General features: G+C 40.4%; 1 protein-coding gene across 1 annotated transcript; it reads left to right on the top strand.

Moving 5' to 3' along the window:
• Positions 1–239: 239 nt before the first annotated feature.
• emilin2a (elastin microfibril interfacer 2a) lies at positions 240–22934 on the top strand. The gene is made up of 9 exons (XM_084732946.1): positions 240–451; positions 3111–3236; positions 4605–4795; positions 5295–7253; positions 16831–17187; positions 19221–19274; positions 20028–20087; positions 20253–20393; positions 22194–22934. Exons 1-9 carry the CDS (start codon positions 270–272, stop codon positions 22526–22528), a joined length of 3405 nt encoding a protein of 1134 aa, XP_084589072.1. The 5' UTR covers positions 240–269; the 3' UTR covers positions 22529–22934.
• The last annotated feature ends 1808 nt before the right edge of the window (positions 22935–24742 follow it).

A 24742-nucleotide genomic window follows, 5' to 3' on the forward strand; every position in this document is an offset into this window, starting at 1 on the left:
AGAATAACTCAATCAAAGGAAAACACCACAAACAAAACACCTTCTGGCCTATAAAACTTTTTTTTTTAAAGGGCTCTGGGTCGTTTTTTTCCTCCACAGCTGAGTTTTTTGGGGGGAGGGTGTGGACCCTGGACGTCATTCGAAGGGAGTTGCAGTGAATCTGGACTGCCCCAAAGTTGTTGGAGTTGGATCAGTCACTGGACCAAATGTGACTGGTGTTTGGGACAAGCCAGCGGCGCATGATAATAACAGAGTAGCCCTCTCTTTCTATGTTAGGAATATTTATTTTAAGGCGTTTGTTCGGGATGACTTACAGGAATACAGAGATGGACTGGCGGTGGATAGTTTTCACACTGTTTTTGAACTTTCAGCTCACTTACGGGTCTCCCTCCTCTTATGACTTGTTCCAGGGGACTGCATACACTGGTGTGGTGCACAGACACAGAAACAGGTAAGTTACTGGTGTTTTTTTTTAAATATCGTTTTAACTTTTTTGTGACAGTCACAACACCAGCTTTTGTTTCACGTCACCTCCCCTGAAGGTGAAGGCTGTGCGCTTTTGTTGCGCAGTTGCCAACACAAACGCGATAACGCCCAAACTTCTCATTGATCGGAGTGATTTAGCCTCTTATGGTCAGACAACATGTAGCCTGTTAAAGTTCACTTCGCTTTTATCAGCCTGAGTCTAAATTTGGCTCGAGTTTGCCAGTGTCGGTGATAAGATCCAGATAAACGCAGGAATGTGCTTGATTACTTCAATATCTCATCTACAAGAGACCATTCGTGGATTTGCAACTTTTTCCTGATAAACTAAAAATATCCAAACGGAAAAAGTGAAGAAAAATTTGGCTGTAACGATGCAGCCTCCCTGGAAAGCTTTGTAAAGTATAAGGACCTAATTGTGATGTTTTTATTATCCAAATTACTGAAACCCCTCCACTAATCCTGAGGTATTTGCGCAACTTTCCTCTAAGACATTACACATATAGGGGAGAACAGGGCATCTTGTCACTTGGGTAAGTTGTCACACCAGTTATTTCTCCAACACCAGACTGTGCTGTCTAACAAACATCTGTCAGTGTCATGTACAACTCATTATTTTGAAGTCATTTTGCTCTTCACATGCAGTATATGTCACTGTGACCTCAGTTTAGAACTTGGGCTGAAGAATTAATTGAAATTTTTTTGAAATTGAAACAAGGACTGCTGCAATTTTCAAATCACAAGAGGTGCAATATTTGTTGAAGGCAAATGTGTGTCAGAATAACATTTTAGATTAAATATTGGTGCAGTGGTTAGCACTGATGCCTCACAGCAAGAAGGTCATGAGTTCGAATTCCCCCAGCTGGGGCCTTTCTGTGCGGAGTTTGCATGTTCTTCTCGTGTCTGCGTGGGTTCTCTCCAGGTTCTCCGGCTTCCTCCCACAGTCCAAAGACATGCCTATAGGTGTGAATGTGAGTGTGAGTGGTTGTCTGTCTCTATGTGTCAGCCCTGCGATGAACTGGCGACTTGTCCAGGGTGAACCCCGCCTCTCGCCCACTGTCAGCTGGGATAGGCTCCTCCCCCCCACGACCCTTCGGGAATAAGCGGTTACAGAAAATGAATGAATGAATATTGGTGGCGGTAATGCACCTATTACACTGGTTGCCAACCACTGTTAAAACCCCAAAAGAAGAAGAAGAAGATTAAATGTTGTCATGCTTAAATGTCCGTGCCTACAAGTTATATTCTAAAGACATCACATCATAATTATTTTAATATGACTGTAAATGAAAATAATGATGAAAAACAATATTGCAAATCATATCACAATTGCAGTATTGGTCAAATTGCAATTAGATATTTAAAAAAATGTTCAACCCTAGAGAGAACAATAAACGTAAAATAAATAAACTGCAGTACTTATGTAATAGAATGTTAGTAAGTAATTATGTTCAATTGTATTATTTTTGCATAGAATAGAGGACAGAAAAAAATTATTTTGATACTCAAACCAAAGCACTGTACTAAAGCTAGCTTGTGGTATAACGAGACACAGCACACATCTCACTCTGGGGCAAGTTGTCTCGGTGCTTTCGGAATAACGCGTTTCTGTAATTCCACTACTTTTGGCAGCAACTATACTTGTAATTAATTAATTTTTTGCCTCACAGCAAGATGGTCCTGAGTTCAAATCCCCAGCCGGCTGGGGGCTGGGGAGTTTGCATGTTCTCCTCGTGTTCGCGTGGGTTCTCAGTCCCTGCATTAAATAGGTTAATTGGTCATTCTAAATTGTCCATAGATGTGAATGTGAGTGTGAATGGTTGATTGTCTCTATGTGTCAGCCCTGCCTTGTCCAGGGTGAACCCCGCCTCTCGCCCAATGTCAGCTGGGATAGGCTCCAGCCCCCCTACGACCTTTCATGGATAAGCGGTTACGGACAATGAATGAATGAATGTAGTAATTGGTAAAATAATTACAATTGCTAAATTTCAGTAACTTGTCCAACACCGTTCTTCATATACTTCTTCACACACTATTAGTAGTATTAATTAATGAATAATGTGTTTACAAAATACGTATGTGTCTACAGAATACACTGCAGGGTGCATAATAACCCTTTAATTAGAAAAATATAATGATAAAATATGTTTTTGTAGGAATATGGAAGAATGGAAAGGAGAAAAATAAAGAAGGGAGAACAAAAGTAAGACTATTAACATAGTTTGAAATTATAAACAAAAGACCAACAGTGGAAACATACTGGAGCTGGAAAATGTTAATAATATTCAAAACACTTCTATACCTAAATCAGACTTTTCACTGCAAAAATGAACGTGTGAATATAGTGTGACAACTCACCCAGTGATAGGGCAGCTTGTCACAGCTGCACATTCTGTACTTAACTATTCATAACTCTGTAGCCCACTAAAGTGAGAAGTTAAAATCAGTAACAAGATTATACATTTGTGCACAAGGACTTATTGTTGAATTTAATATTGAAAAATCATTGACTGTGACGTACAGAGACAGAGAAATGGAAGTGAAAGCAGAAAGCGTGACACGATGCCCCACTCTCTCTCCTGTGTCTTGAAGTTGTTGTTTATCTCTGCCTCCCTCTCTCTCCTCAGGAACTGGTGTGCCTATGTGGTGCGCAGGAACGTGAGCTGTGCCGTGCAGGGGAGTGTGGAGAGCTACCAGGAGCCCGTAGTGGCCCCCTGCCCAGCCTACCAGTCCAAATGCCAGCAACAAGTGACGTGAGCATCCGGGGAGCGCGGGGAAGGGGTTGAGGGTGCATCATGATTATTTAGATGTATGAGATAGACTGCAGCTCTGATACAAAATGTTTCTCTGAGACCTGGAGGTAGAAATATTCTCAGCGACTGTAGAAACAGCATTGGCAGAACCAAAAGCACAGCATTTTTAGCAAGTTAAGGAGCCAACTGAAAAGGCAGAGGGTTAAACGGGAAATGTAGCCTGAAGCTAATGCAGAAAAAACTCTACACGTAGCTGGAAGGCAGGTTACTTACCTGAATTGACTTACTGAGCTGTTATTAAAGGGATAGTTCACCCCAAAATGAAAATTCAGTCATTATCTAATCACGCTCAGGCTGAATGAAGGCAGGGATAAGGTTTTAGTCCACAAAACACTGCTGGAGTTTCACAGGAAAACAGCGTTGCAGAAACCTTTAACATAAACAAAGCAATCTGTTCCTCTTGTGGTGTGATTGATTGTTGATTGTTGTAAATGGGAGTATCTGCACCAGTAATTTGTGAGAAACAGTAACAGTCATTAAGTCTGCTCTGCAAGATGTTGTGTTGCAATTTGATTTATTTTCCTTTGTGAGTCATTATTAGTTGTGAAAGAACACAAACTATCTGTGGTCTAGCTTTGTGATGCATTTACTGTACACAAACACATGCACAAGAGCCACTGTTTTGTGGAAAAGATTCCTGGAAACAGATAATTCTTATGTCACAAGAGCACATTTCCAAGTTTCTGCGTAAAGCAAGAAGAGCTGGCAGGAAGAATAGACACCTCGGGTTTTTCCATTTCTAAGTCATACAGGATTGGCTTCCAATTATCTCATGTGATGATGAGAATCTAGCACACATAGGTTATTACAACTGTAATGATAAGTGTTAGTGTCTTTTTGCAGTTTCCTTTTTGTCCATTTGTCAAGCTCAGACTGTGTTCTCAGGGAGGGTGACAGTTGGGAAATGTGCTATGATGATTGTTTCAGGGATCAACTTTCCAGATGTGCTGCATGACATGACCCCTGCCCTCAGGGAAGTGATGTCATCTATTGTTTCTTTTGGAAATGTTTGCTTTGGCTAGAAAGTGAAGCTGAAAATTTAACAGGGAGCAGCAGAGAGGGTCAAAAAATGTCCATGTCCGAAAAAACAGACGTTTTGATGATTGCAAGAGTCAACAGCTCCCAATAAAAATATGTATCATTGGAACAGTTTTGTCTATTTGGAATGGCCGAGTAGCTGGACAAGCAAATGTTTTCACAAAAAGATAGGACTAACACTTCACTAAAAATGCTCAGTATTGCCAATTTTATATTCACATTTTTTTGTGATATTGAAAAATGAGTTAATTACTCTGCCCTGTTTTACAGATACCACGTTCGGTTTCGACCCACATACAAGATTGCCTTCAAGACAGTCACAGAGTTAGAGTGGAGATGCTGTCCTGGTTACACAGGTCTGGACTGTAAAGATTTCAAATCAGTCGCAGACCGACAAACAGTTCAGGGAATACAGCCTTACCTCCCATCAAACCCTGGATATACAACCAGACACACACAGAGTAAGACACCATTTTCTGTTCTGCTTTAAGTGTTGTTGTAATTCCATGCTAAATTCGTAAGTGTTAACAAATTTTTCTATATACCACTGAACCACTACATTAAGATACATTCGTGTCATTATTTTCAGTGGTGTACTTTGGATTATTTGGAGTGGGGTTTTATGAGGTACTTAAAATTAGTGTATTACTTACAGTCGATGCCAGATACCCCCAGTTAGGAAAAGCAGAGACGAGTGCCAGCACAGAAGCTAAGCAATGCACTGCTCTGGACAGGGACAGCAGCAAAATGGATTTTAGCTACTTGAAAAAAGGGCCACAGGCTTTAACGATGGGAAACCTACTTACTGCTAACCTACTATAGTTAATGCACTGACTATTGATAAGTACCTCATACAACTCTCCATCAACTCATCTATCTATGAACTATCTCTTCAAAGAGGAGAGACGCATTAGTTTGTGTTTATTGCTAAAAATCTAATGTATTATTCTCTGATCATAGGGCCAGAGCGAAGAGAGACAGGTCACCATGAGACGAGGCATGGTGACGCAGATAAGGTGCATCTTCTGGAAAATGAAGTTCAGCGACTTTCTCAAACAGTCCTGGATCTCCAGTCTGCTTTGAAAGACTTAACTGGCAACCTCCGCACAGACATGCAGGAAGACACAAAGAAAATGTTGGTGACACTTCTCAACAACATGCGTCCACCAGACAGTTCCACTGCTGCAGGCACAGAGGAGAGCCCAGCAGTCCTGGATGGTCATCAGGCTACTAGAGGTGGGATTGCTGGAGACAAGGCTCTTACGGAAATAGTGGCCCGGTTGGATGATATCAACAATGACCTGAAAAGCAAAGATGATGCTTTGGAAGACCTAAGAGGAACCATGACAAGTCATGAGGGGCAGATCCGTGTCCTGATGGATGCCTCTCAATCCCAGACTCCAGCCATAGCTGATATTGATGTTATACAGACCTACATTGATGGAAAATTTGAAAAGCTGAAAAAGGAGCTAGACCAGAATGTGGAAGAACAGATGGCCAAGCTACAAAACTCATGCAATGACAAGATTGACACCTTGCAGAAAACCTGTGAAGACAAACAAGGTTTGGTCAGACTGACTAAGTTGGTTGATACCAAGGAGGCTGATCTGAGAAAGGAGATCCGAGCACTACGTCTGGACATGGCTGCTGCAGATGGACCTGTACGAACTCAGCGGCAGATAGATCCAACCAAAGCAGGAGACGATCACAGTGACCACAAAGACCTGTGGCGTGAGATTGACCGTATTGCAGAGGCTCACCGCATCCTGAATGTCCGCATTGACAACGAGCTGGCACACCTGTCTGCATATACACCTAGGGAGGACACTGATTTCAATCTACTGATTGAGGAGCTGGAGGCACGCATTAATATCACAGAGCAAAATGCAGAGACTCACTGTTTCTACATCGAAGAGAAGCTGACTCGTACGATCGCTGAAGAAGTGGCAGCAGTGCGGCAACATCTGGATGAACGTCTGAACACCGTTGAGGACCAGTTTACCAACATGCTGGTGGAAATGAGCAACAACTCCTTCCCTGGGATGTTTAGTGACTCCATGGATGCCATCCAGTCAGAAGTCAACAACAATAAGTTCCTCCTCCAAGGTTTGGATCAGAAGGTCAATGCCGTTGGAGAGTTGTGCTCTGCAGGATGTTCAGGCTCAGCAATTCCTGTTGCTGGAGTGAGTTCATCCCCCACACCTAAAAGTCTAGAAAGCATCTTGAAGGACCTGAGTCGCTACAGGAATGAGTTGGATGTTCTCAACACAGACGTCAGTGCCAACACAGACAAGCTCAAGCAACTGGAAGACCTTGTTGAAAGGCAGTTGGTCTCAAATGAGAGACGTACTAAGACGATGGACGACTTCCAGAAAGGATTGATTAATCTTCAAGACAACGTGCTTGGTCTGGCTGGTGCTGTCACTGGGTTAAGTGACTCCCTAAGCAAATACGATCAGGATATGCACAGATTAAACTCAACATGCTGTCATGCAGGCCACAGCAGCAATAACTGGGCATCAGTCATTCCCAGTAGTCAAGCAGATGACACCAAACGTCAGGTAGAGGAGATGAAAAACAGGCTTGATACACTCACTAATCAGGTTTCATCTGAGCTGAGTCAGTGTAAACAGAATACACAGGGTGTTTCTGAAGGCATTTCTGCTGTGGATGGACGTGTGACCAAGCTTGAAAAGGTGTGTGGAAGGTTAGATGGGATTTCTGCCAATATCAAAGAGCTCAAAGATGGACTGGAAAGACATGTTGTAGGTCTCCGGGACTGCGTGTACAGGATGAACGCCACCTGTGCACATCATGGTGCAGAAATCGCCGCACTGCAGAATTCCTTGCAGAGGTTCCAGGGACAGCTGTCTGAAATGGCCAAACACGTTATGAAGGATGTCACTGCCAAAGAACCAGGTGAGTTGGTGGTTTGATGATACTATTGGCTTTCTTGATGTCTTGAAAGTTCTAAGAGATTTCGTAGGACATTTCAATATTATGAATACCCCTGCCATCCGTCTACTATTTCTTCAGTGCTAAATAATTGGTACAGAGAATATTACTAAGCAACAGTAAAAAAAAAAAAAAAGAAAGGTTATGTGCATGTGCACTGGCAATCAGCTGCCATGTACTGTGCATGATATATGAGATCAGTCCATGGTTGGTAATGTAGTCCAGAATGGGCTCCATCTTTTCAGGAACACGTCTTGACGTCCTGAGAGTCTTGATATCACTTATTCATAACCTTCCATGTTGGATGTTACTTTGATCCATTGTTCAAATGATGTGGGTGTTTACACTTGACATTGCATCACAATGACTCTGCACCCTTTTAGCATGGCATCATGATTTACTGAGACCGCACATCTCAAGTTTTAAAGGGATAATACCCAACATACATAGGTCTGGGGTCTTGGTCATGAAATAGTCCATTTAAAAAAGATGTTTTACCAGAATTATCAAATTACAGGAATTATCAAAGGACTTATTTGGCTTTCATTGACATAAACTAAGTCATTGTGAGGTAATATTTATCAATATTCATTGCTAATCCCTGCATGGCAGTAATTAAACAGTGGTTGTGACACAGTGAAGTCAACAGATACCCACATTAGTGCAGTTAGATACTGAAATGAGCCAAAAGAATTTGGATTAAAAAAGTACTGACTAAACACACTCCTTTGCAGCTTCCTCTCTAACTTTCAACATATGAGTTTATCAAGCGTGATTAACATCTGTGTAAACACAAACTTTTCCTGAAGATAATCCTCCATATAAAGCATTCTGTTCGCTTGGCTTACATGGAGGTTTGGAGGGAAGGATCAGATCCCATGAATGGCCACAGGGTATTTCCCGGCGAGGGAGGACACGAGTTCACTGGGCCTCCTGCGCTCGCCTTGAGTATGACATTCAATATGTCCCAGCACCGAGGCAGAGGCCCACATCAGCAAGATTCCCGTGACTTAGATTCTTGTTGTCCTAAGAATTCCCCAGTTTTTATATAACGAATTAGATAAGTAAATCGAATCTTACATTTTTACATGCCAAGCTCAGCCCTTCCTAACTACTCTGATGATTTACTCACGATGTTTTGTGCCTCATTGCTCCCTTATGTAAATGTCAGAACACCCGGGCAGACAGCTCCATCTTTCCCACTCCCTTTTTTAACATCTTGACTTGTGAGGTCTTCTTTTCTTGCACCATGACATCGCTTTTTTTTTTTTAACCACAGAACTGCAGACCTAAATCTCACTTCCTGGTCTATCGGCGCACACACACACACGTACACCTCCCTGCCTCCCTTTCTCCTTACACATGTACACATACCAACCTCGAGAGATTCCCGTAGGGTGACCTCAGCCTGATGTGTGGAGTCTGGTCCTCATTAAGGGCCCTGACTCACTGCTGGAGTCAGTCTTGATGGAGAGAGGGGAGAAGCAGGGCTCCACACCCAGGACCAGATGCTCCGACTACCCTCAGCTGTGATGTCATGACTGGGGCCCCATCTCTGGTGCCTCCCTTTCTTAAAACCCCTGGTCCAAAACAATGGTATGATAGGGACCTGAGGAGAGGAGGAGGGCAGATGGATTAATGGTTGTGGTGAAGAGAGACGAAGAGCGTGGAGGCATTTTGTATTCCATTTCACTCTTGGCCAAATATGGTCTGCTCCTTCCAAACTGCGATATTTTATTTCATTACCGTACACGTAACATTATACTGCACCTCTGCCCAGCATTAAATCAGACAGAACTGTGTGTCCTCCAGCAGGATTATGTTTGTCATGGCTTTTAACTTTATGACTATTAGCTGTTTATACTTCCCAATCAGAAATTCCAAAACGGCTTTTAGTTTTTCTTTATATCAGTGAGCATATTCAAAGCAAAAGTTTAACAGTTTATACAAATATGCTCATGCTTTTCCTGCTGAGAAGACTGATATCAGTCACATTTCTTATTACTCAGTTATTGTATTGGCTTTTTCAGATTAATGTTATTCACCCTAATAAAAAGTCAGGTTGCCTATAAACAGATTCAGCATAACCCACTCTATCCAACTCTGCCCTCAGTAGCATCCATGTTGTTTTCACTTTATGACCTAAAAGCACATGAACACAAAAGTTGGAGTAACAGCTTCCCATCTGGGAAACTTGGACCATCTGACAAACTGAAGTATGAAGCTACTGCTAGCAGCTGGACAACTTAGCTTAGCGTAAAGACTGGAAACAGCTCATCTGCCTCTGTCCAAAGATAAACAGAATTAACCTTCTGGCACTTCTAAAGCTCACAAATTAACATGTTATATCTGGTTTGCTTAATCTGGAAAAAAAAAAACAGTGTAAAAATATTAAATGGTAAATGGTAACATGGAGTCTCTATTGCGGATTAACCTTGTCAACTAGTGTGTTTCAGAGGTGCTGGTAGGTGGACTTGGTTACCTTTGACAGAGCCAGACTAGGTGTTTCCTCCAATTTACAGTATGTAGGCTGAGCTAAGTTAGAGAGGATGCTGGTGGTAGCGTCATACTTACTGTACGGACATAAGAGTGGTTTCAATCTTATTTAACTCTGAGCAAGAAAGTGAGTAAGTGTACTTCCCGAAATGTTGATCTCTTCCTGTAAAGGCAAATATTCGCTCACTTTGTGCTCTTAGTCTGTATCGTAAATCCCACGAGAGAGGGAGTTGGACCGTGAGGTAGCATGAAGATTTAATGTTTTTGCCAAGTTAGGGAAAGAGAAATAGTCTAAATAGAGATAAAAAATTTCCATGAAAAATCCCAGCGCTGTGGGTGTGGTGGTGGTGGTGGTGGTTGAGAGTCTACTGAAACGTTTCCTCTCTCTGTTTGAGCTCATATTCTCCACTCAGTCATATGAGGACCCCGAGGAGGCTACGAACAGATGAGGTGTTGTAATAACATAACTGAAAGATTAAGTGGAATAGCTTTGCCCTTACTCAATGTGACTGCTCCATGGAATTGTGTGACTTCAGTTGCAAAATGTTGGCACTGCCTCACCCCCCCGAAAACAGCTGCTGCAGGCAGCAGAGGTCTGCCGCTACAGCTTGTATGTGTTTGTTTCTGGCTGTTTTCTTTTCGGATAGGGAGTTGCGGTTAAGCAGCAGCGACTCTGTTGCATCATTTATAAGTTTAACAATAATGTGTCAAAGTCATTTTGAAATTAGACGGGAAACTTAAAGTGTTTTATAGAGCTTTATTTCACCGTTCACTAGTAAGACGTAACAAGCACTACTTTGTATGAGATTAGACAAAACCTAGAAATAATATGTTCTAGATAATATTAGATTTAGACAGTATTAGACCCTGATTTTGACTTTATTAGAGGGTAATAAGAAACACATTATAACAGAACTGTTCTGTAAACTGAAGGGTATTTTTTCCCACTGTTACACTCTTATTAGACTTTATTATTATTCAAATCACATTGGTAGATGTAGTTCACATATTGTTTTTAAATGAGGAAGTAGCAGATGTGTGTCCATAATTACCCTCTAATAAAAGCTAATAAGTGTCTAATAGGCTCTAATGAGGCTTGCTACGCCTTAGTTGGGTGTATGGTGTCTAATTGTCTAATGAACAACATATGATTTATAGTTTACGTATTGTAGTACGGCTTTGTTGCATCTTATTTGTGTACTGTAAAATAAAGTGGGACTGAGGTTATTAAGAAATGTAGAAATATGGAAAATGCTTCTGTTTTCGAAGAGCTTGAGCATGCTGTTTGGTGACTAATCAACCTTCTTGTGCTGAATTTTCTCGTTCGATTTTCAAGCTGTTTTTTTTTCCACTGTTTTCTGGAGGTGATCCCAGTCTGGCTTGAATCGCATCCCTGTCGTTTCTTTTTCTCACTCCCTTATCTCTGAATTTCTCTCGCTTTACTCCCTCGTCGCTCTCTCCTTCTGTCCAGTTTTTTTTTCTTCCGATTTGTCCTTCGAAGAATGCCAGAGGACTTTTTCTTTTTCTGCTCTCCCTCCACCCTGTCCTGTAAGTTTCTATCGACAGGCGAGGCTTGAAAAAAAAAAAAAAAATAGTGGTTCTATTAAAGCTGGGATAAAATAAAGTCTTTGATTTCATGGATCAATGCTTTGCAATTGATCATTGTGACTTTATATAGGAGAGACAGGCAGTAAGATTAACTGTCTACTGTGATGAGGGAATACAAGAAAAACAAGATATCAAAGGCTTTTTTGAAGTCAAAGAGTGTCTGTTGGGAAAGAATGGAAAATTGTACTCGACACCGCCACAGACACACACTGTATATATTTAGTCAGAATTTTTTTTTTTTTTTTTTTTTTTTTTGAGGGGGGGGCTTCAACTGCAACAGCCTCCCCCAGAGAGATTTCTGAAGCTATGAGGTGAGGTGTTTCCATCTTTGACCGGGCAGCCCATCTGGAAGTCTTCAGAGGAGAATGGACCCAGATACACAACAACGGGAGTCCCTGAGGTCTGCCATGCAGTGAACAATTTGAACCTCCCATCATTAATATCACCAGGGTGGAGGCTGAAAAAATTGTGTCCATGTGCACAGCGAGAAAAGGGGGAAAAGAAAAATGTATGTCGGCGTGTGAGTGACAGAAGTGGTAAAAGTAGACACATTCTGTACTCAAGTACAGATACATGTGTAAAAAAGACTCTGGCAAAAGTAGAAGTACTGATTCAACTTTTTTACTCAAGTAAAAGTGAAAAAATGCAGGCTAAAAAAAAATCTACTTACAGTATAAATGTACAAGGTCGCCCTCTGAAGGACATTTCTACCAGCTGTTTCTGTGCAAAGCTACCTGACCCTCGCCTTTTCTCTGCAGTCAAGTCTCCTTCTCTGTCTTCTTGTGTCTTTTTCATCTCGTTTTTTCTTTTATTTTGTTTGTCTTATCATTTCTGTCTTATTACTTCTTTTAAATGGTTTATGTCTCAGGCCATTTTCGCCTTATTATGGCATAATTTATTTTAACAGATTTTGTGTGATTTTTTTCATTTTTCACGTCATATTTTGTCCTGTTACATCTGCCATGCATGATATGCATTGATATATGCACCAAGGAATTGTCTTTTTTCATGTGTTAATGTGCGATCCATTTAGGTTGAAATCAGTCTTGATGTTTGGAGGGTGGCATGAAATGATGCCAAATAAAAATAGTCCCCTCAAATGCGTAAAAACTAAAGTAACAGACCTGTTTGGAAAATTTAAGAGTAGAAAGTTCAAGAATTTGTGTTAAAATTCAGGGAGTAAAAGAGAAAAGTTGTCAGAAAAATAATCACTCATGTACAGATGCCAGAAATATCTACAAAAGTACAGTAACTGTTTGTACACAGGAACTCACCTCTGGTGAGAGATGCATTATATGTGTGCATTACATGTGTGTAACCACCACACCCTGCTGCTCTGTGCCCCTTGACACAATTTTCCATTGCATGATCAGCTTGTCTGCTACAATATTCCTTGAAGGTTTCAGACACTTCTGAACACTCACGCTCTGTCACCCGAATCTGTGCAGGCAGTGGTGACTAAAGCTTCCCCTCCCCCTGCAGTGTCTCAATCTGCTTGTGAGCAATAACATCTGGTTTTGGTGATGCTCATGGTTGCACCAGCACTCGTCTGCGTCTTTCTGCATGTTTTCTTCGACTCTGTGGTTGCCCCCTTACTGAGACACAGACTGAGAGCTCATGGGAAATATGCACTCAGTCAACTGGCGTCCTGAAGGAGGCATAGGGAGGAAATGAAGAAGAGATTTCTGATTATCTCAGTACAACATGATTGCTGGGTTTAATTTGTTTTTAATTATACATGTGGTTTCTGAGTAGCTTGTGGTAACACTCGCAGTAAGAGGGAAGAATTTGGGTGATGGTTGGTGATGTTTTATTTGACAAGAACAGAGTGTATGATTACATTCATAATCCAGAGTAACAGGCAGAATCTCATGTAATGATGCTTTCAGGTACTTTGGATTGATCACTTTGCCTCAGTTCAAGATGCAATATTGTTGAGTCAACAGTTAATATTTGATTCATTGCCATATTGCTGGCTGTGGCAGAGTGTTGTAATTATTATTTTAGTTTCAAGATGCTAAAAAGCCATTTAATGGCACCATGTGGATTTGTTTTTTGAGGTTTCTATATCATTTTGTAGTGTTCCCTATGTATTCAAATATAAAACTCAAATTTTGATAGAAGTATGCATGCTATATTCCCACGCCCCTCTAAAAACATTTTCCCATGTGACCTCATGTAGGTTTCAGCATGATGGCGTCACTAGATATAAACACCCAGATTGAGGAAGCACTCTAACCTACGTCACTGCTTTTTGCTCACGGCTGAGTTGAAGTTTCCATTTGAAAAACCCAGAAAAGAACGCAGATGGAGTTGCCCTGAAATGTAATGGTAAATTATCTTAACTTGAGGTCTGCTGACCAGCTTTTCTCTTGAGCGTTTAGCATTTGTATTTATCACAGTTCCTGAGACTTACAACATTACAGCACTTTTTGTGCAACGTGAGCAAATATATGAGCTTACTTCTTCCTGTCTCATTTAATTTGTTACATTAGAGTCAAATGTCAGATAGATTACAACACTGCCACAAACCTTTGTATATAAACAATTAATTAAAAAAATCACAACAGTGTTTTTTGGAATCAGTACAATATGACAAAACATATTATCGCAACACTCATCCTTGCATATGCATCCCTCATGTGGGTACTGAGAAAGCTGAGCATCTACGAGAATATGGTCAGTGTGTATGTAAATACTGTGTGATGAGTGCCAAGTTATGCTATTTATGTGTTGGTATTTTTTGCCTTTGTATTGCTATTGGTTGTACTATAATACACAGCTACGTAGTGTTATGTTGTGGCTAGTGCGTGTGTAAATATTGCCCACTCAAGACAGTGTGCTTGTGTGCTGTAGCCTGTAAAAAAAAAAAAGAAAAAAAGAAAAATTGGAGAGCAGGGTTGCATTTCGTTAGCGGTTTGTACCTACAGTACATGTGACAGACAACAATAACCTACATCATAGCAATTACAAACGCAATAAATGTGAATTTGTGGCAGTCATCATGCATTTTCCTCCTGATAAAACATAGCAAAGCCAATTTTTGAAGTTTGCATTGTTTACACAAACATTTGCCAGCTATCAGTATTCTTCTTCCTTGCCTTTTGCAGGCACATTTTTGCGATGCTTCATGCAGTCAGCCTACACCCATCAACATCTAGCGTAACACTATCAGTAAGAATGAGTATCATGGCTTACCCATGCTTGCATGTATAGATTGCCCTCCTCTTGTTTCTGCAAAATAGAGAAACAGTCATCAGAAGTACCTCTTGGCTGTGATTTGTTTTTAGTGCTAGTTAGCAATGTTAGCATGCTAACACACTAAACGGCAAAAATCCATTCTAAAATACTAGTCAGAGAAAGATTTAGTATCTTGTCCAGGATGTCCTGCAGTACTACATTCGCTCACATTTTGCAGTATGTAAGCTAGCATGCTTTTCTGGCTGTTCTGACACACAGTCCTCTGTGCAGCAGAAGATACGTCACATTGACTGGACCACCGAGAAAGCACAGACAGACTGATGACAGCTCATTAGCTGTGTTTCAAATGGCATACGCGTTCCCTTTAATTTGAATTTTGCACCACAGATGTATGGAATATGAACGAGAAGGTCAAAGGCCAAAGTGCAGTGTCATGACAAAGTACATAGTATGTCCTGAATGTGTACTTTGTAAGGACAGCTGCAGAATGTATTATAAATAAGAAGGAAAAGAATGCAATTTGAAATGCAGCATAACATGAACATGGTACACGTCTGCTAGACATCAGTAGGCCTGTGCTGATGCTGTGGTTAGCATTTAGCTCAAATCACTGATGTTTCTGCGTACAGCCTAACAGAGCTGCGAGCAGGGCTGTAGACTCGCAGTCTTGTTATAAATACAGTATTTTGTTAGTTCAGGCAAATTGTTGCTGAGGCACTTGCATCAGCTGATCAACAATCAGCTGTTCGGTTCATGCTTCAGCATCTATGGCCTGTTGTTACGTAACGTGACATGAACTCAGATTCCTGCAAATGTACAAAGTGGCCTTTATAACCTGACACACACTGCTTACCTTCACATCTACACATCTGCTGCAGCACTTTATACAACACCAACTTCTGTATGTATTGACGCTTTTGGTATTGTTGGCTCTGATAATATTTAACATTAATGTAAGTTTCCAGTTATCTGTCAATTCTGTTTAAAGTAGATCATAATAATGTTTATTCTCCCTGCAGATTCTTTCTTGTTTGTATAAGAGCTTCCTCAAACAGCAGAGCCTTTTCTGACAAATCTAACTGTATAATCACTTGGAATAAGTGGTCATTTCCTCGATGTAAGTGTCTTTGGCTGAATGACATTACTGTAATCCAGTTACATGTACTCCCTTTATGCCCAACCTCGCCCACACGGTTTAAACAACACTGCAGACACAGATACAAGAAGCATCAAACAAGCCTTTGAATGTAGAAAACTCCTCTACTGAATCTTAAATGTGACATGACACAATCTGTCTGACACCCGGTTGTGTAAGACGGGGCTGACACAAAGCAGGTACTGTAATTATTTTGGTTATTTGTCCCCGGGACAGTCTCACAGCGTCTCTCCGCTCAGGCCCAGGTGATGTCTGTGCCCTCAGGCGGTCTGGCAAGCAGCCAACCCGGTTTCCGTTCAGATGGTTCTCATTGCCTAAAACTCACACCGACCGCCCGCTTTGCTTTTATGAAGGGTAATAATGTTATTGAAAAAAAAAGAAGCTCGAAGGAGCAGTGAAAGCCTGGTCTAATTTGGCCTGTCATCAGAATATAAGTCATAAAAAGAAGAATTCACAAGAGAGAGGAGGGAGAGGAAGTAAATAAAGTAAATTGGAGGCTTCTGTGATTGCAGCATTTTCCATAACTTTGAATTAGCAGAGTTGTTGTGACCAGAAGCTTTTAATTCTTCATGATATCATCTATCATATGGTCAGGTGGGAGGGTTACTTTAAACATGTCAATAACCTGATCACAGTATCACAGTATTAAAGAAGGAACTTGATTATGTTCCATTACTTTTGGATTTATGTTCATTATTTGTTTGTTTTTTTATTTGATTGTCTAGCCCCACCACCTACGAATATTTTTAAGTAGCAGTGTTGACAGGTTAGCCCACTAGCTGGTTTTTGTGTTAACATTATTGATTGTTCTGTGTAACTAATGTTAATGGTTGTTCCGTTAAAATGTATTTTAAAATTGTAATCCTGCTAATCCTCATTTTGATAAATGTGTCTGTAGATTTATGTCTTTTTTCTGTGCCTGTAATGGAATACAGTTACCTTTTTCTTTGCATCCTAATTACAAAACTCTGTTACATGTAATCTATTACTCTGCAAGCCTGCATATGGCTAGAAAGTGAACTGTAATCTAATTTATTTATAACCTTGCTACTGTTTGTCTTTTTCTTTTTGCTTTCTAAGGAATGAACTTGAGACCAGAGAGGCCCGCTTCTTCTTTGCCAGATTCCACTCCAACCAGAGGCAGAATCCAACAAATCCACATCCCTCTCATCATCCCACCGCCGCCGTCTAGCCCCAGGCAGCCATACAACCCCAGCCAACCAGCACAGCCCAACACGCACACGATCATGATCAATACACCAAGGCAGCCGTCCAGCCCACAGCAACCAGGCCATGCCACTGTCCCTCTGGTTCCCGTAAGGCCGGTGGTGGAGACGGGCGAGGCTGGACCTCCAGGGTACATCCGCAGGGTGACGGTGCGGAGAGGATCTGAGGACTCGTCTAGCAAGCCTGTCAAAGGATTTGCTGGAGCACCAGGTGAGTAACGCTAATGATGACGATGACCTTTAGTGTTCTAGAAAACCGTCATTCTGCAGTTTCAAACACTCTCATAAATCATATAAATCTGTACTTTTAGAAACTGTGTGAAATTTGGTAATTCTTTAAATTATAGGCATTAAGTAATAAACAAAAAAGTCCTCCCTAAACACAAAGTTATAACCACCTTATTATCTAACCTCTTGTCTTCTCCACCGGTACTTCATATATGTTTGAAAATTCGTAAGAGTGTTTTATTGATGCTCCATATGTATTAGACTAAATAACTACACTGTGATTTGCAGGCTGTAATCTAAAGCTTCAGATTCTGTACAAAGTACAAAGTCCACTTGTAAAGTGTTTGAATGAAGGTTTGTCACTGCCATGACAAGGAGGAAACTTTATGGCACTGTGTCATAAGTGTCTGGCACTACGGGGACCGAGACCACGCCATTATTACCACATGTCTGACATATTATATGCATGTTCTTCTTTTTGACAGTCCTGTCATATCACAGTTGCATCAGATCATCTAAGCTCTTCAGCAATGAAACAATCTGGAACTGAGCCTCATTCTTTTTAGCACTTTTCACACATGGAACCGATAATAAAGGTTTAATTATACATGAAGTTTGGGGGTTTTTTTGGTCACTGACACAGGAATGCTACACTTTTAACTGGGGCCAAGTTAAACTGGACGGAAGAGACAACAGATAGTCACAGAGGCAGCTCTGGATTGAATTAATTGGACTGCATAAAGAATGATAGAGGAAAATATCAAACAACAGAACAAATGCTTTGTTTTACTCTCCTGAAGCCTACTACAAGAAGTTTTTAACTGGTTAAAAAACTCAATTTGTTACTGATGCCTCTATAAGACATACATAAATAAACAAGATCATCACTGAGAAGATAGGCGATTTCTCGATAGATATTCTGCCACTGGGTCAGATTGGTTTTATTTTGAACTCTGTTTCCTTTCTGCTTTATTGAAGGAAAATTATACAAAAAAATCCAAAATTGTATTATTGTACATTCACAAATATAAAGCAGATGATATATGAAGGTAAAAGGATTGAGACTAGAACAGCTGTGACAGTTCAACAAGAGGAAGGACCCAAAAATGCAGACAGGAATGGAGGAGGCAGAGTTCAAAAAGGATTTAACAGTGAACAAAAAGGTAACAAAAGCTCAGACTTACTAGATGAAATGGGTGTCCAAAACACAAAATAAAAGTTGCAGAATTCCAAGGCAGGGTTCAAATAATCCAAAAAGAGCACGAAGAAACACTGACAGGCTCAGGACTTCAACACAGGAGACAAGACGAACTCACAAAGACACAGAGAGAGACACAGGGACTAAATGGACTGAACTAATGAGACACAGGTGGGCAAACAGGTGAAACACATGACAATCAAAAAGAGTGGGAAAAGAACAAACACAGGAAGTAAAGACTTGACACGTGTGGGAGAACCAAGACTACCAAAATAAAACAGGAAATCACCCACAAAAACCAAAACCATGACAACAGTATTAAAAAAAAAGAAATGTCAAAAATTATAAAGGAAATAAATAATATCATTCATTGAAAACTCATTCATGGGTGATATATTTGGATATATACTGTGTATTTTTACCACGGCCTAATAGAGTCTATGTCGTATTTGTGTATGTGTTTGAGTTTATTGTTTGAATTTTATTTTTTATTTAACATACCAAATATCTACAAGTGTAAATCCATCTCAAGGCTCTGAGAAGACTGTAAACACCTGACTCTGCTTATAGAGCCCATTGTCCTGAAACAGCCGAGTGAAAATCAAAAAAAGATTCAAATAGCTACTTGTAAAACCAAAATGATGTAGTCTTGATTATAACCTGTTTTGTTTTAATTTATGCCTCCTATGGGAAACTATTCCGCAGTGTTTTGCCACAATGTTCAGATGGAAAACCAGACAACTGTGTCTGGCAGGAGCATTCACGAATCCTCAGATGATGATAAAACATGATGTGTTTGTCATCTGTTTCTTTTGCAGGCTATCCTCCTCTGCAGCCTGTGTCTTTCAAGCCTCAATCAGCCCGCCGCCAAGGTACTGTAGCAGTTCATTATCAGGTTACATCGCATGCATCTGCAGGCTTTGCCATTTTACTACATCAGTGTAAAAAAAAAATTGGAAAAAGCTGTGAATAATTTGTAGCCTGAGAGTGCGAAGGAGTGGGAACTGGATGTGTTTAGTTTAGGGAGGTGTGGGCGGACTGTGGAAAGATTTGAGCTCGTCTGCAGGCACTTAGCAGAAAGTTTTGCCCTGTTACATTTGGTGATGATTAAGAAAATCTCTGAAGTAGATAATGGCTATATTCACTGAAACAAAGATCAGGTTTTTTTCTCTCAAGCTATTTACCGACCCGGAAAAGCACACAAACACTTTATTTAAGGGCATGAGATGCAACATTCTGCCTGTATTTCCTTATTTTCTCATTATTTAGCTGTGGTTCTGACACATTACCAACTCAAAACATCAGTATTAGACTTCCTTTATTATTTTTTTAATAAAAAAAATGTGGAGACATCAGTAGGACATAACAGGTGAGACAGAGCAAGACAGACAGAATGAGACTTGACAATCATCTACCTGTCTGATGCGTTTACAAACGGCTCAGACAAATCCTGCCGATTCTACCTTTGATAAATTGAGTCTTTGTGTTACTTTAAAACATACAACTGACAGGTATGAATGAAGCATTTATAAAAATAAAGGTGTCAACCCTTCAGCTCACAGCTATGACTGTAAAGAAAACACAATTAAAACACAATTAACACTTCCCGTATTTGTACCTTGCAGTTTCCATAGCAGCAAAGGTGCCCTGGAACCCGATGTATCAAGCTCCAGTTCAATCCCCAGGTAACATCCACCTTAAAATCTCAAGTCTCTTCAGTATCTGCATTGATAAGAAAAAAAGGAATAGAAATCATTAGCTTAAATATGAGGATGTGTTCATTTTAGAGTTAGTATGTGTAAGGTGAGAAATGTACTGTAATTTATGGTTTGGTCGGCTTTTTCTCCCAGTTTCAGACGTCAACAGCGCCTTTGCGGATCCCTTCTCCTTCTCCGCTGGCCTCACACAGCAGGGCATCTCTGGAGACTTTGGTGTCATCCGCTTCAACAGAGTTATAGTCAATGACGGTGGACACTACAATCCACATACAGGTACACAACAACAACAACAACAGCATCTCTATGATACTGTACATGGACCTGTTGGAGTCAAGGCCTGTCATGACAGTCCAGCGGTTTGGCAATGTGGCCAATGTGTTCGTAATTACTGTCTGAATACCACATATTTACTTAATTTTAGCACCTTGGAACTAGATGGCACTCAGCTTGTGGTGCTCAAAGCATCTAAAAAGTAAAAAAAAAAAAAGATTTGAGAGGCGAGGTCCCTTTCTTTATGGTGCACCCCATGGGACCTTACTTCAGAAAATATGAACAAGAGACAAATTATTTTTGTTCCCCTTTGAACTGCGCCTCAAATTACATATATGTTGTCTGTCAAAACAGAACCTGAGCACATATGTGTAATTAATGGCACTAATCAGCCAGGATCAAATAATAATTTGTCTTTCACCTTTCACGACTGTATTTCTTCTTAAGTTGGGTCCTGTGATGGTCGACTGCAAGGGGAGGGACTTTGCCTCTCTATGTCTCTTTCCAGAAAGTTTGGTAGAAAGAAAATGGTTCCCTTTTTTTGGTTATGATTTTTTTTATTGGCATTTAAACATAATTATAAAGGGTAGGGTTACATGTTGATAGATCACCAATAAAGTGAATGCATGTAATCAAAAATATCCATGCGTTGATCGGCCCTAAATTGGCAAGTAATTGTAAGAAAAGGAAGAATAACAACGAGAACAACAACAAATACGTCTGCCCCCCCAGCCCCCAAATCCCTTCCTATTGCTGTTGTTTTTCAAATGTGTTTTTTTTTTTTTTGCCACAAGCAGAGTCACTGATATCTCCAAAACTTGGCAACAGAGTTGTGCACAGGTCCTGTTTTGAAACCCACCTCCACCTGCACCTGCAAAGCTGAGAACTAGAACCGATCCACAATTGTCTCAAAGTTAAATCCGCCCACACCCATCAGTATAAGCCCTGACCTGCACCCGCAACTAAACACACACGCAGTCGCTCACTCGGCGCAGCGACTGTGCTCCTGCAGCTGTCAATGTTTCCATAGTGACAGCGAGCCTAGCTTGCAGCTATCAAAAGCTAATACTTTTTAAAACTTTTTTTCAACACGGCTCTTTGGAATATTCCTTCCTGCTCTGCACTTTCCTTCTTGATAGTCCGAGTTTGGAGCCCCAGTTGCATCGTCTTTGAACCGTTCATTTACCTTTGTTCACGATCTCACCATCACATTTTATCTTGTAACAACCTGTGATCATAGATGACGTATGTGTATGCTACGCGCATGATTGTGAAACAAAAATACAGGAAAGATAAAAACTTATTTTAACATTTCAGTGATCTCTTGATGAATTTACATTTTAAATTTTGTACTATTTTAAGTAGTAATTTATTTAATTTTTAAAAAAAATTTCTGAAATTCCTCCACGTACCAGCAGAGGGTGCTCACGTACCACCACATGTACCACAGGTTGAGAATTTAGATGTTACACAATGTTTCTGCGGGTCACCTGTCGGGTACTCATCTGACACGGTGCAGGACTGCTTGACAACTCACATCAAAACTATCTAGATGGACAAACAGCACTATAGGTAAGAGGAAAAATATGCAGTTTTTATTTTGGGGTGAACTGCCCCTTTAATAGTCAATATGAACAGGTGGAATGGTTCCACAAAGCAGAATGTGTTTCAGTGTTCATGACCAATAGACTATTAACCTAATAGTTATTAATGCAGACAATGAGGAACAGGAATAACAAACAGTAAACATTTGACTCTAATCAACAAACATTATTGATCGTACTCACTAACTCGTCTCTGCAGGGATCTTCACTGTTCCTCTGGATGGCCGATACCTGATTTCAGGCCTGCTGACTGCACGGCAGGGTGACCAAGTCCAGGCCGTGCTGTCCGTGTCTAACCGCAGCGTCCAGCGGCTGCAGAGCTCAGCTGGGCCTCTGGCTGCTCATCACGGGGGCCCAGCTGGTGGTAACTGCGGCTGCGGAGGCACCGTGTCCTTCAGCCTGATCCTCCCCCTGAGGAAAGGAGACCGCGTGGGCTTGGTGAGGACCGGAGGCCGGCTGGCCACTACTGAGGCCAGGGAGATCCTCTCCACCTTCAGTGCCATCTTCCTGTACGCGCCGCAGGCCAAAAGATAGCTGGAGCTCAGCCGGGCAGTAACAGCGTGGACTGGTTTGTTCCCAGAGAGCTGGACTGAAGAAAATGATGAAGAAACTATATTTTTCACTGATTTGCTGTGATGCAGCTGTTTTCCCACACAGTCCCGCTGTGTGAAGATCCTCAGTTATGAATTCAGTTAAGACATCATTACAATTTGTAAGCCATTTGCCAAATATACCTGAATACAAGAAGCAGGATTTGTTTCTAATATATTTGATTAAGTTGCCTTATTTGTACCTATTGTGAATGTCTTGTGTATATAAGTGTTTATAAATTAACATTAAAATTCATAAAATCTAATTATTATTGTAATACAACCATTTCAGAAACTCAGTAAACAGAATTATAAATATAAAATTGGACCTTTCTGGGGTCGTAACATAATTTGGGGGCTCGACTCAGATTCCCAACCAGGAGGTATGTGGAGTGATTGCAGAGCACAGATATAGAAATGTAGATACCTGTTTGGCTGCTACTGAACGTCTCCACGATGCGTCTGCATGTTCACCATATTGGCGTGGTCAAGATCCACAAGTCAACAATATGATGCGAATTGACAGATGCAAATTTCACCACAAAATCAGCTGCAACTTTTCATTGAATTTGGTCAGTTGTGAATGTTAATAGTGGTTACTTATTGCAATTAAAGGGACGATTCACCCAAAAAATTAGATCACCCCGAGCAGCTTAAATTGAAGGTAACTATCCCTTTAATTTAAGCTGCTGGGTGTAGACATCAAGAGTAAATTATTTAGGATTTCAGCTTTGGTGAGTCTCTCCAAACACATAGATTTCTGTATCTTTTATATTGTTATAAAACCACCTGTTTGCATTGATTAAACTGACTCTACACAGTTCATCTGTACACAAAAAGACATATGATGATACATCTGCAGCCTGGACAGTTACCATTACAAATACAAATACAAAAACTCACAAAAGCTGAAACTCTAAACAATTTAAACTTGATGTTGCTTATTCAAAGGCTTATTTGTCTGCATGTCTCAGTGGAAATTGTGGTTATTCAGAAGATTAATGTTTTGGCATAGAGCTGATTAAATCAACCCCAGTAACTTAATTTAATTCCAACAAATAACCACTATCATGGTCAATGTCTCACATTTCTTACAAACCAAATTTCAGAAAAATCGGATCAGAATTAAGCGAGTTACAGTCTATTTTGTAGTCCAAGTCTGCATCTCTCATTACAGACTGTTTACTAAGGTTTCTTTGTAGAGTGGCTCAACTAATTTGGGAAAAAAATCTCTGATTTGATTAAAAAAAAAAAAAAAACATGCACATATTGAGTCAGTAGTAATTCATTTAGATGTTATTGCAATTTAAGAGCGCATGAAAACTATTTACCAGCAAGCAATGTTAAGTTAAAAGTAATGCATAAACAATTAAAATAATTTGCTAAAAGTAACAGATAAGCAATTCAAATAATCTGCTATGAGTAATGGATAAAAATGTAAATATTTAACAGTGATGGACAAACAATTGAAATAACTTGCTAAAAGTAATGGATATCTGGTTGTAATGTTTAGCTTTTGCCAGCCTCTCTGGTTGTAGTATGAACGCAATTTGACCAAACTGAAGTAAGCATCAAGAGTTCAAGAAACCTTTTTCACCGCAGCCATGTTGATATGAAGTCGAGTTAACACAGGTGTTACCAGTGATACTAATAAAGGTCCTGTTCCATTAAGCATAGGAAAGCCTTTACAGTGAGTCAACATGCACAACAGCAGCACTCTGAGTCCTTAACTATGAGTTTATCCAACTATTTCATGTCAAAATGGCGGCTGTGAAAAAGGTCTTTTGCATGAACATGTTGCAAGATTCAGTATTTTATCAATTACTGGTTTGATTTGATGAATTCAAATCGAGACATTTGGAATACAACTGGTGGTGTTCATGAAGGGATTTGTGGGTGCATCCTGCAAAAGAGTTTAAATGGTTAGAAAATGTGCAAAATGCTCATCACAATTTTCCAGAACCCAAAGTGACATCATCAAATTTCCTCTTTTGTCCAACAAGCTGTCCAAAATGCAAAGCCTCTTCATTGAAGCAAAAAAAATCCTGACATCTAAGACACTGGAAGCAGCAAATGTTTGACATTTTGGCGATTAGTTGATTGATCGTCGCAGCTCTAAACCATGCATGAGCTCACTTCGTCTTACTGTGTAATCGAC

This window comes from Lutjanus erythropterus, chromosome 12 (assembly GCF_056507025.1).
Source record: "Lutjanus erythropterus isolate fLutEry1 chromosome 12, fLutEry1.hap2, whole genome shotgun sequence".
NCBI lineage: Eukaryota > Metazoa > Chordata > Actinopteri > Lutjaniformes > Lutjanidae > Lutjanus > Lutjanus erythropterus.

What these genes read in the sequence shown, in the direction of transcription:
- emilin2a (XM_084732946.1), top strand. Translation starts at nt 270, where the DNA reads ATGTTAGGAATATTTATTTTAAGGCGTTTGTTCGGGATGACTTACAGG. An exon ending in TGTCACTGCCAAAGAACCAG is followed by an intron (nt 7,254 to 16,830) that starts GTGAGTTGGTGG and finishes TTGCTTTCTAAG; the next exon opens with GAATGAACTTGAGACCAGAG. An exon ending in TCAATCAGCCCGCCGCCAAG is followed by an intron (nt 19,275 to 20,027) that starts GTACTGTAGCAG and finishes TGTACCTTGCAG; the next exon opens with TTTCCATAGCAGCAAAGGTG.